A 12,032-nucleotide genomic window follows, 5' to 3' on the forward strand; every position below is an offset into this window, starting at 1 on the left:
AGGCACCTGGGGGCTCAGTTCAATGTTAGACTGTGGATTTCAGCTCAGGTCTTATCTCACAGTTGGTGGGATCAAGCTCCGTGTTGGGCTCTGGGCTGACAGCATAGAGCCTGCTTGGGATTCTCTTTATCTCTCTTTCTCAACATAAATGTATGAATTTTAAAAAAAATAAATAAGCACACAATGAAATGAAATGAAATGAAATGAAATGAAATGAAATGAAATGAAATGAAAACCAATGCCTGTGGGGGCACCTGGCTGGCTCAGTTTGGTAGAGCATGGGACTCTTGATCTTGGGGTTGTGAGTTCAAGCCCCACACTGTGGGTAGAGATTACTTTAAAAAATTAAATCTTTTTAATAAATAAATAAATAAATAATAAAACTGCCTTAATGAGCCATAAAGCATACAAGGCTGTGTGTATAAAACCCTTTTCAGTCATATATACATAAAATGTAAACAAGAACAGATTTAAGTCTTCCGTTCCATACTTATTCTAGGTCCTGTACTCCCTGGTCCTGCTTGGAGCATGAATTTTCTGTTTTTAATTTGCCAAACACTTCTGATAGAAATAAAGAAATGTATTTGATAGGATTTCACTATGGTAATTTAGGGGGAAAATGAAATCCTTCTGAAAATTATGCTATTAAATTTGCAATCTCCCCATTAATAGCTGTATCCCTCTGTTACCTGGATATTCAAATAAACATGGCTGCTGTCCCTTCAGAAGGAATCAGGGAGGAAAAACCCAACTTTTAGATTTCATATCCATCCCTGATGGAACGGCAATCCTCATTAAAAGGCAACACTTACCAAATCTCTCCTGCACCATAAGGGCCACCTGTTTTCCCACCTGTGTGCTCCCGGTGAAGGACAGCAGGTTCACCTGTTCATCTTTGGCCATCGCAGTGCTGCAGGGGAATAAACACAGTCACCCAAGGCAGAGAAACCCAGCAACAGTGGTACCTGCTGGAACCAGGTCAGAACATTTCCTCATCGTGAAAAGACTCAGTCAAAGATACAAATATGTCTATCCCAAGGATGCAAAGGAAAGTTTTCATGAAAATGAACTAGATGTTCACAGGCAGAGCCATACAGCACAATAGGCTAACCTGGTCTGGGAGCTCTCTGTAAACTGAAATCACCTTGAGGACATTGTTAAGGATGAAAGTCCTTCCTATACATTATGACCTTAGCACTTCCTTGATTAACATCCCAGTTATTCTGCAGACCCCTCAACTACTAATTCCTTTAAGAATTAAAAATGTGGGGCGCCTGGGTGGCGCAGTCGGTTAAGCGTCTGACTTCAGCCAGGTCACGATCTCGCGGTCCGTGGGTTCGAGCCCCGCGTCGGGCTCTGGGCTGATGGCTCAGAGCCTGGAGCCTGTTTCCGATTCTGTGTCTCCCTCTCTCTCTGCCCCTCCCCCGTTCATGCTCTGTCTGTCTCTGCCCCAAAAATAAATAAACGTTGAAAAAAAAAAAATTTTAATAAAAAAAAAAAAAGAATTAAAAATGTGAAGGCTGCAGGAAAGCATCTTAAGTATCTCTCACGAAAGCTCACTTAATAAAGACTGTGCTAGGATTTCCAGTTACCTCTAAGAAATATAAATCAGATACTATCGATCTGATCCACCTGGCTCCTGGTTCAGAGCTTCAAAGGACTCAGTATGGACCATGAAGGGTAGCCAGAGCATCAGACTTAGGTTAAGGCTGGAACAGCTTGATGAGATTATGCATGGAGACTTCCCCAGGTTCAGCCCAGCAAATGTGAGCACGGATATGGATACTCAAAGTGGCTGTTACTAAATGCATGAATGCAAACACTACTCTATCTGAGCTAGCTCAAGACCAACGTGAAGGACTCATGTCCAAAGAAGAGGGGCGCCTGGGTGACTCAGTTGGCTAAGCATCCAACTCTTGAGTTTCACTCAGGTTACGATCTCATAGTTCATGGGTTCAACACCCGCATCGGTCCTGCCCTGACAGTGCGGTCCCTGCTTGGGAATCTGTCTCCCTCTCTCTCTGCTCCTCCCCCACTCATGATTTCTCTCTCTCTCAAAAATAAACATTAAAAAAAAAACAAAGTACAAAGCGCAAAAAAGACTAGGTCAAAGGATATATTATTCATTTTATAAATGACATTTAGATATTATTTCACTATCCACTCTATATGTGAAAGTTGTATTTTCTAACACGTTCCCATTTTTATAAAAAAAGGACTGATTCATTCGTTCGTTCATTCATTCATTCATTCATTTTGAGACTGACCAGTAGGTGGAGTAGTATGATAACAGTGATGGATGGAGATCAACATTTTAACCACACCAGTGTGGGCTGTGAGGCCTGACTCCTATGAAACCACACTTAATTAAAGTCTAAGCCAGGGGCACCCGGCTGGCTCAGTGGGCAGAGCATGGGACTCTTGATCTTGGAGTTGTAAGTTCGAACCCCACGTTGGATATAAAGATTACTTAAATATGAAATCTTAAAATAAATACATAAACAAAGTCTAAGCCAGTAGTAACAACTTCAACTTCCATCATTGTTCAGGGCAATCAGAGTCAGTTCCCAGCTTAAAAACAGGCTCTGATGTTATGCTGAGTTAAAGAAACCAGACACAAAAGGCCACATGTTATATGATTCCATCTACATGAAATGTCCCAAACAGGCCCAACTATAGAGATAGAAAGTACAGGAGTGGTTGCCAGGGGGAAGAGGGAAGATGGTAAGTGAGTGCTAATATGTACAAAGTTCCTTCCTGGTGAAATGAAAATGTTCTCAAATAAGGTAATGGTAATGGTTGCAAAACACTGTGAATATTCTAAAAACCACTCAACTGTACCTTTTTAAAGAGAGAATTTCATGGTATGTGAATTATATAGCAATTTTCTTAAAACAATACATTTTTAAAAAGAGGCTCTATTCCCAGGGGCCCCTTTTTTTGTTCAGCTCAAGAACCTAGACAATAGGATGTGGGGGGAGGAATACACCAGACTCCAATTCCACAGCTTTGCTTTGTGAGTAAGCACCTTTATAAATCAAGTGTCAGGAAGCCATAGACGTCCCAATGTTCCAGCAGTTTCTTATTTTAGGCTGTAAACATCTTACACGAGTAGCTCTGGGTAATTAAAAAAAGTAATTCTTACTCTTCTTCCAACAAAGACTAATGAAGACAAAGCCCAATAAGGTACGTAATAATAATGATTCCAAAAAACCACTCACACCTCCTCAGCTTTACTGGGTTTCATTATTGTAATAAAGATGATTCTGGAGCACCTGGGTGGCTCAGTCAGCTAAGGGTCTGACTTCAGCTAAGGTCATGATCTCACAGATCATGAGTTTGAGGCCCGCGTCGGGCTCTGTACTGACAGCTCAGAGCCTGGAGCCTGCTTCGGATTCTGTGTCTCCCTCTCTCTCTCTCTCTCTCTCTCTGCTCCTCCCCCACTGGCATTCTGTGTCTCTCAAAAATAAATAAAGATTGAAAAAACTTAAAAAAAAAAAAGATGATTCGGATCAATCAACCCGGAGTCCTTCAACAGAAGACGACGCAGGGCCCTTTGACCTACCCTATATCTGCTCCACCACAGGTCAAGGAACAAATAGCACCAGGCAGTTTGTTGTCTTCTAGAACCTTGGCTATTATCCTAAAAAAGGAAAAAGCAATTACTAAGAAAGAAAACAATTTCTAAGGATTTTTCTAAAACTAGGAATAATTTCCAACTGCGTGACTTTCCTTTTCCAACTTTCTCCCTCACTCTGACCCCAAACGTGCAGGCCTGCATTTCACCTCACATACTACAGACGAGGTTTTCCAACACTTAAAGGCAGAACTCTTTTCCCCCTAAAATCTTTAGAAGAAAAAAAACATACAAAATAAATAAAAGATACAATGCAATGGTCAGGTAGTTCAACTGCTCACTGTTTTCTAACATTTTTCTGCCAAACTAGGAACACATATCTAGCTTAAGACGACAGAGTGATCACAGGACGTTTGTTTTTGGTTTTTGTTTTTGTCTCTTGCCACAAACCCATCAAAATGATGGCAAAGAAATAAAAAGATGCTTCGAATTCTGTGTCTCCCTCTCTCTTGCCCCTATGATGTTCATGCTATGACTCTCACTCTCTCCTTCAAAAATAAACGCTTAAAAAATTTTAAAAAATAAAGAAAGAAAAAGGAAGAAAGGTAGTCCCCATCAGCAAATGAAATCCCAACACATCTGTGCAAAGCGACAGACAGCCAGAGAAGTGGTAAAGGAGGAAACCGAAAGAGGCCCCCAAACCTAGTGTAGTTGCTGAGGAGGTACAGCAGAGGGAGCTACACCTGCCAACAGAACCTCAACAAGTTCACAACTAGTCTCCACTGGCTTCACACCAAATCCTTTACTAAAGAAATATCAGCACCCTCCAGGCTAAAGCACTGTGGGCTAGCAGTTTTCTAACACTGAATAATACAACTTATTCTATGAATCCAAATAATAACTACAGTTCCATACACCTTAAATCTGATGAGGAGTTGTAAACAATGGTAATTCTGGTTTCTCTTTCATTCATTTTGAGCTTCCTGAATACAGCCAAGACTACTCATCAATCCTCCTAACCTTCTGGCTACTTTCTAGTTTGTTTAAATTTTTTTAAAAAATCCAAATTAAAAAAACAAACACTTCCATAAAAAAAGGGACCGCTGTTAAACATAAATTCTTTAACTGTCCCCAAAGCTGTCCTTTATAGTGGTTTTCTTTTTTCCTGCCCACCAAGGATCATACATGCAGTTGTAATGTCTGAACCTAGATTTCAGGTCGTACAATTTCTTCCACAGACTCGGGGTATATACACTGTCTGCAGAAGGAGGCAGATTGTTTTTGAAGGGTCAGGATTTTGCTCTGTGTCTGTGGGTTTACAAAACCCTTTTCCCTATTGCATGAGCCTCTGACTTTGGGTTAAGTCTCTCGTTCTGTTGCCCAGGTGACCTGGTCAATGTCAGGCATCACCAGTGCTAGAGACACAGCATGACTTACGGTAGACACGATCCCTGACCGGTGAACTCATCTGGACTGGCATAACAACGTGAGAACTGTAAATGGGAACCTCGGGCTTTCTGCTCTTCCCTGAGCACAGGGACTTTTGTAACTTCATGTCCCTTATGGGTAACTGAAAGCTGTGCCTATGGAATTTTTCTAAGACATTCTGCTTCTTGTGAGTCAGCAGGCTTGTGAGTCAGAGCAACCCCCACACCTGTCCAAAGCAGATCTCACCTCCTTCCTCCTGCATAAAATATTACAAAGACACAGAATAAAGAGAAATACTGGATGCTATCCCTCCTGGCAAACTATGACCTTTCCTACATCTTTATGAATAGAAAAAGGGACAACGCGTAGCCAGTGTTCATCTAGGAATCTGAACGTTTAGCTGATTCTGCAGCACCTTTAGTTAACTCCAGCAAAATCTAGCATCATTTTATTTACTGTCTTCTCTAACAGAATCAGCTAACATTCTCAATTACCTAAAAAATCAGCCACACTCCCATAGGAACATTTCAAATCCTTCAAACTATTTAGAGCAAATAAATAAGATCAAAGGAGCAATCACGTAGAACATGTGAAACTATTATCAAAATAAATATTTTAAACCAGCTGATGGGGCAACTGGGTGCTCAGTCAGTTAAGTGTCCCACTCTTGATTACAGCTCAGGTCATGATCTCATGGTCAGGCCCTGTGTTGCCAGCGCAGAGCCTGCTTGGGATTCTCTCTCCCTCTCTCTCCCCCAAAATAAAAAAATGAACTTGAAAAAAAAAAAAAGCTGCTTAATAACAATCGGTAAGTCTGTTCACTCTGTCAACATTAACTGTTTTGGGTTTGTTTTTTAAGGTTTATTTTTAAAAACTGCCCAGGAATCTCATATTTATACATGTGATTTGTCTCATGTGTCCTGCAGATTAGAGTTGTCTTTAATACTTAATTATAATTTAAGTATAATTATAATCATAAATTTTAATTATTATAAATAAGTCAGTAGTTATTTGTTAAATTTAATTATCTTGCCTTGGAGGATAAAGTTTCCTCAATATCATGTATTCCTTTCAAGTAAATACTAACACCTACTACTCTCTCTTTCAGCCCACGTGTCAATTCCTAAGCCACTGTTCCTCAATGGACTTCTAACCTCAAGGACCCTCTTCCATAAAGACTCCACAGGCTTTCTACCAGCAATTCTTAAATCAGAGAAAGAAGACCATGCAGCCAATGGAACAGCAAGAACGGTCACCACTCTACACGGGAAGACATCTTGTTCTATACAGACTCTAAATGCCACAACAATAAACCAGTAATACTGATTTTATGTCCCAATCAGAGTTGTCAAGTTCTCTAAAATGATTAAAAAAAATTCCTGTCGGGGCGCCTGGGTGGCGCAGTCGGTTAAGCGTCCGACTTCAGCCAGGTCACGATCTCGCGGTCCGTGAGTTCGAGCCCCGCGTCAGGCTCTGGGCCGATGGCTCAGAGCCTGGAGCCTGTTTCTGATTCTGTGTCTCCCTCTCTCTCTGCCCCTCCCCCGTTCATGCTCTGTCTGTCTCTGTCCCAAAAATAAATAAACGTTGAAAAAAAAAAAAAAAAAATTCCTGTCACCAAAAGATGAAATACATTTTAGATAGTGTCAGAAGAGTCAATAGAACAGTATAATAACCATTTCTTTGTTTTGCCAACCACCTATTAAACAAAAGCCAGGAAACTATCACCTGGGTAAAAATCAAAACCATGAATATATTTAGAAGTTACTAAATACAGTCCGTAAATTGTAAGGATATTTCCTTTCCAATGGATTTGGTGTTATTTCCCAAAAGACATAAAAGTTTTGAAGAGCCCAATTTCACTACCTTTATCAATATCTGGCTTGTTTCCAAAGAGTTCAATTACACAGCTCCGCAAGAGCTCCATATCCCGTAAAATGATGTAAAAGTTATTACAGGGGCACTTGGATACCTCAGTCAGTCAAGAAGCCGACTTCAGCTCAGGTCATGAACTTCCCATTGTGAGTTCAGGCCCTATATTGGGCTCTGTGCTGTTAGCATGGAGTCTCCTTAGGATCCTTGGTCTCCCTGTCTCTCTGCCCCTCCCTTGCTAGATCTCCCCTCTCTCCCCATCGTACCCCTCCCCCCCACCGCCGCCTCTCTCTCTCTCCTTCTCAAACATTTAAAAAAAAAAAAAAAAAATCTGATTACAAGCCAAGGAGAAAAAAAGGTTACCCAAGTTCCACACTTAATAAATATGACCCTTCCACACTGGATTAAAAGGTAGGGCCTACCCATCACCTTTTCCGATTATTCGATACTCAGGAAAAGAAAGCCACACATACTTACTTTGTGACAGCTACACTAATGAGGGAAGTTGTTGGAGCTCCTTTCCTTGAGAGGATCAAAAAAAAAAGCAACTTAGTTTGGTGGAAATCATAAATACCTTTTATTGTCAAGCAGAAACAAGTCTTTCTGAGAAGTTCTGTCCAATTAAACCACAGAGCCTAATAAGTGATATCAACATTTGTCCTTGAGCTTTGCGTCTCTGGGAGCTCAGGTACTACAAAACTTTGAAAAACATAAAAATGGCACCGAGCAACTTTGAACCTGCTTGCTGCACTGATCACGGGAACTGTTACATTAACCTCTGTCAATTACGGAAATGGAAATCTATCAACATGAACTTTACAAGTTCCTTAGAAGGCTCAAGGCGCTGGAAAAAAACCACACGACTAGTCCTTATGGATTAAAACATTAAAAGGCATGGGTCCCTTTGGCAACATGGTGCCAAATCATCAATCTCCCACTGATGCCTGGCCTTTGTAGAGAGTCTGTGAAAGCATTCAACCGAACACAACATTAACATAAGTTAATTACCAATGGAACAGATGCCAAATGGGCAAAGACAACTGTTCTGGCCTTCCTAATCTAACTTCTCCCATTCAACACAGAAGTTAAAAACAAGCAACTGTTTTGTCATCTACAAAATACAGACATTCTCCCAAATAACATCTACTATCCCATATTTTCCAGAGAGGTAAAAGTTAATGTATCAATGGGAACAATGGTCAAGGGCTGCAGAATCACTTGGGAATTCAGTATGAAATTTTTCCTGAATGGGAAAAAAGTAAGTCAAGTTTCACAAAGAGGATTGGGACTCTTCCCAAGTTCTTTTTTCTCCAACTTTCTAACTGGGTTTTCTATTTGCAGAATGTGTTATAAATAATATATCCAGCCTTGGGTGCCTGAGCAGCTCAGTTGGTTAAGCATCCAACTTCGGCTCAGGTCATGACATCACAGTTCGTGCATTCAAGCCCCGTGCTGGGCTCTGTGCTGACAGCTCAGAGTCTGAAGCCTGCTCTGGATTCTTTGTCTCCCTCTTTGTCTGCCCCTCCCCCCCTCCATGCTGTGTTTCTCTCTCAAAAATAAATAAATGTTTAAAAAAAAAAAAAAAAAGGAAAGAAGAACAAAGAAAGTAAGCAGGTCTTACCAAAGGCAGACATTCCCACAGATCATGGCAATGGCATTGTTCCAGCCATACACTGCCACAGGGAAGTTGAACGCAGTGATGATGCCAACCAGGCCTACAGGATTCCACTGTTCAATGAGGGCATGGCCAGGTCCTGAGGACAGGGAAGGAGTGGACCGTGCTTAAGCATACTGATTTAATGCACATGATGGTGATAATAACAAAGCCTGAAATCATTCATTTTCAGAACTAAGGTGCACGAGACCAAGAGGGGATTCCAGGTATCTCGCAGTGGTTCACTTTACACAGCTAATCGGCATACCATAAAAGCTGCTATTACCGCACTACCTTATAAACTGTAAGGATACCATTATGCCTCTGACACTCACAGGAACTCCGTGTGGATCAGGGTAGCATGAGCACCATCCAAGAGATGAGGAAAGCTCAAAGAGGTGATGAGAGGTGCCCTGGGTGAGGTGAATGCAAAGGGCACAACACAGGAGTTGTGACTCCTTTATATTGCCTGTAAAGCCCTTGGCCAACCTCTCCATATGAAGACAACGACACTCACTTACAAGGAACAAGAACAGTTCTAAGAATTACATACGTGTTAAATGAATGACCGGCACAAGGCTTCACATTCATAGAGAAAAATGGGAACTACAAAGACACCATGTGTTCGCTATATACAAATTTTACATGTAACATCACCCACCGCCCCACAAAGGGCCTATTTTTTTTTAATGTTTACTTATTTATTTAAAGTTTACTTATTTATTTTTGAGAGAAAGCGTGAGCAGGGGAGGGACAGAGAGGGAAGAAGAGAGAGGGAGATAGAGGGAGAGAGGGAGGGATGGAGACAGAGAATCCCAAGCAGGCTCCATACTGTCAGCACAGAGCCCAAGGCTGGGCAGGGCTCAAACTCCCATAAACCATGAGATCATGACCCAAACCAAAAGCAAGAGTTTAACCAACTGAGCCACCTAGGCGCCTCAAAGGGCCTATTTTAATCAAAGGCAGATGGAGCAGTGAACTGGAGCAAGGAGGTGGACAGTTCACAAATGGAGTTAAAACCACACACCGACTGGAAGGTGATGCTCCCAGCCGTCCATCTTTCTGGCCACACTCACCCTGTGGGAACAGGGTGCCCAGGAGCTGCTGCCCTCCCTTTCCTCGACGCACCTCAATCCTCCTCCCCTCCCTGAGATGATGTGCTGACACACTCTTCCTGGCAGGGCCTGCCTCCTCCTCTCCTGCCCTCCCCTCTTTGTCCTTCCCCCCAGAGGCCAGTGCAGCCCTGATCACCTCCCTCCCCTGCTTACAACTCTGTGGTATCTGGATCACTACCGTAACTGCCCTCAGGACAAAGTCCGAATTCTTCAACAGGACAAGTGCCTTCCCGGGGCTCCCTCTCCACCCTGCCTCCCCACTCAGATGGTGCCTGCAAGGTGGGTGCAACCAAGGCAGTTGCCCAAATAAGCCACATTCTCCCAGCTTATTTTTTTTTTTTTTTTTTTTTTAATTTTTTATTTATTTTTGAGACAGAGAGAGACAGAGCATGAGCAGGGGAGGGGCAGAGAGAGGGGGAGACACAGAAACCGAAGCGGGCTCCAGGCTCTAAGCTGTCAGCACAGAGCCCGACGAGAGGCTCGAACCCACAAACCGTGAGATCATGACCTGAGCCAAAGTCGGACGCTCGACCAACTGAGCCACCCAGGCGCCCCTCTCCCAGCTTATTTCATGTGGGCTTTGGCCCAGCGTTAAGACCATCCTGAGGGGCGCCTGGGTGGCGCAGTCGGTTAAGCGTCCGACTTCAGCCAGGTCACGATCTTGCGGTCCGTGAGTTCAAGCCCCGCGTCGGGCTCTGGGCTGATGGCTCAGAGCCTGGAGCCTGTTTCCGATTCTGTGTCTCCCTCTCTCTCTGCCCTTCCCCCGTTCATGCTCTGTCTCTCTCTGTCCCAAAAATAAATAAACGTTGAAAAAAAAAATTAAAAAAAAAAAAAAAAAAAAAAAGACCATCCTGCCCCACCCCTCTCACCCCTGAGGCCATGCCTTGGATTACTGGCTCCCAGGGGCCTTTCCTGACCCCCGCAAGGCTGGCTCAGGGCCCCACCCTCCCCTGCACCCCACCACAGGACTTACCATGCTCTGTTACACTCCTCCCATTACTTGTCCATTACTTGCCTCCCACTCTAAAACATGAAGAATCTTCAACCTTATAAATTCCTTTAGGGCAAGGACAACGCTTTATTGATCAAGTATCACCTATCCGTTCACCTGGCACCTGCTAGACATTCAGTAAGCATCTACTACATCAACGAAGTCAAAGTTACCCGCAAAGCCTCTGTAGAGGTGAGTAAATCTACTCTCCTAAAACAGGAGTGTAAAACAGCTGAAAAAGGTTTTAATTGGTGAGACAGACATCTCAGCAGGTATAAATCAAAGAAGTTTCTGTATGCAGATGTATATTTCTCCAAATTGGAAATTTACTAACTTTTCAAACTAGAAAAGCCTATTAAAAATCATCAATAAGGGGCACCTGGGTGGCTCAGTCAGTTAAGCATCCAATTCTTGGCTTTGTCTCAGGTCATGATCTCGCAGTTCCTAAGGTTGAGCCCCATGTCCAGCTCTGCGCTGTAAGCACAGAACATGCTTGGGATTCTCTGTCTCCTGCTCTCTCTGCCCCTCTCCTGCTCGTGCTTGCTCGCTCTCTCTCTCTCCCTCTCAAAGTAAACAAACAAACATAAAAAGAAAAAGAAACAGGGGTGCCTGGGTGGCTCAGCTGGTTAAGTGTCTAACTCTTGATTTCAGCTCAGGTCATGATCTCACACTTCATGAGTTTGAGCCCTGTGCTTGGGATTCTCTCTCTCTCCTCTCTCTCTGCCCCTCTCCCACTCCCCACATCTCTCTCTCAAAATTTATAAATATTTAAAAGAAACAAAGAAAGACAGGGAGGGAGGAAGGACGACAATAGCAGCCATCAGTAATTCTGCTGCACACAGACAACCACTGGGACTGCTTTGGCCAACTTCCATTCCCAGGTACTTTCTACACAGACATGCAGTCACCTGTTTTGCTCCATTAACAAGGCAAACTTTCCAAATCACATAAACCCTTATCCTCACTGTTGAAACCTCCTCAGAGTACAAGGTCAGTCATTGCAACATAGTCATTTTCAGCAAAAAACTGAAAAAATACCCCACGTATCCATTATTTGGGAACTGGCTAAAAAATTAGTGTCCTGACAACAAACAGACTAATAAAAAAAGATGAAGGAAGTCCCCTCCTGGAATGAGAAGCAACAATCTCTGAGACACCTTAAGTAAAAAGTAAGTATAGAATAGAACATATAGCTTGGTCATGTCTGTGTGCCTAAAAGACACATATTTGCCCACCCAAAAACAAAAGCTCTAAAAAGATATACAAGAAACCAGAAACATTCACTACTTCCATGGGGATATTTGGGAGCATCCAGGAGGGTAAGAAAATAACTTTTCATCCTTTACCATTTCATACTTTTTCAATTTTGTGATACAAATTTATCACCTCTTAAGAAAA

General features: G+C 42.7%; 1 protein-coding gene across 1 annotated transcript in view; it reads right to left on the reverse strand.

Annotated features, from left to right (window-relative positions):
• The window catches only part of ALDH7A1 (aldehyde dehydrogenase 7 family member A1), a 41,480-nt gene that overhangs the window by 19,361 nt on the left and 10,087 nt on the right, over positions 1-12,032 (reverse strand). The window contains exons 6-9 of the mRNA XM_045487262.1: positions 8,496-8,628; positions 7,352-7,396; positions 3,566-3,643; positions 813-910 (exon numbers count right to left, since the gene is read on the reverse strand). Of these exons, the coding sequence (XP_045343218.1) occupies positions 813-910; positions 3,566-3,643; positions 7,352-7,396; positions 8,496-8,628 (354 nt within the window). The remainder of the gene's footprint in view (positions 1-812; positions 911-3,565; positions 3,644-7,351; positions 7,397-8,495; positions 8,629-12,032) is intronic.

The sequence above is a fragment of the Leopardus geoffroyi genome, chromosome A1, assembly GCF_018350155.1.
Source record: "Leopardus geoffroyi isolate Oge1 chromosome A1, O.geoffroyi_Oge1_pat1.0, whole genome shotgun sequence".
Lineage (NCBI taxonomy): Eukaryota > Metazoa > Chordata > Mammalia > Carnivora > Felidae > Leopardus > Leopardus geoffroyi.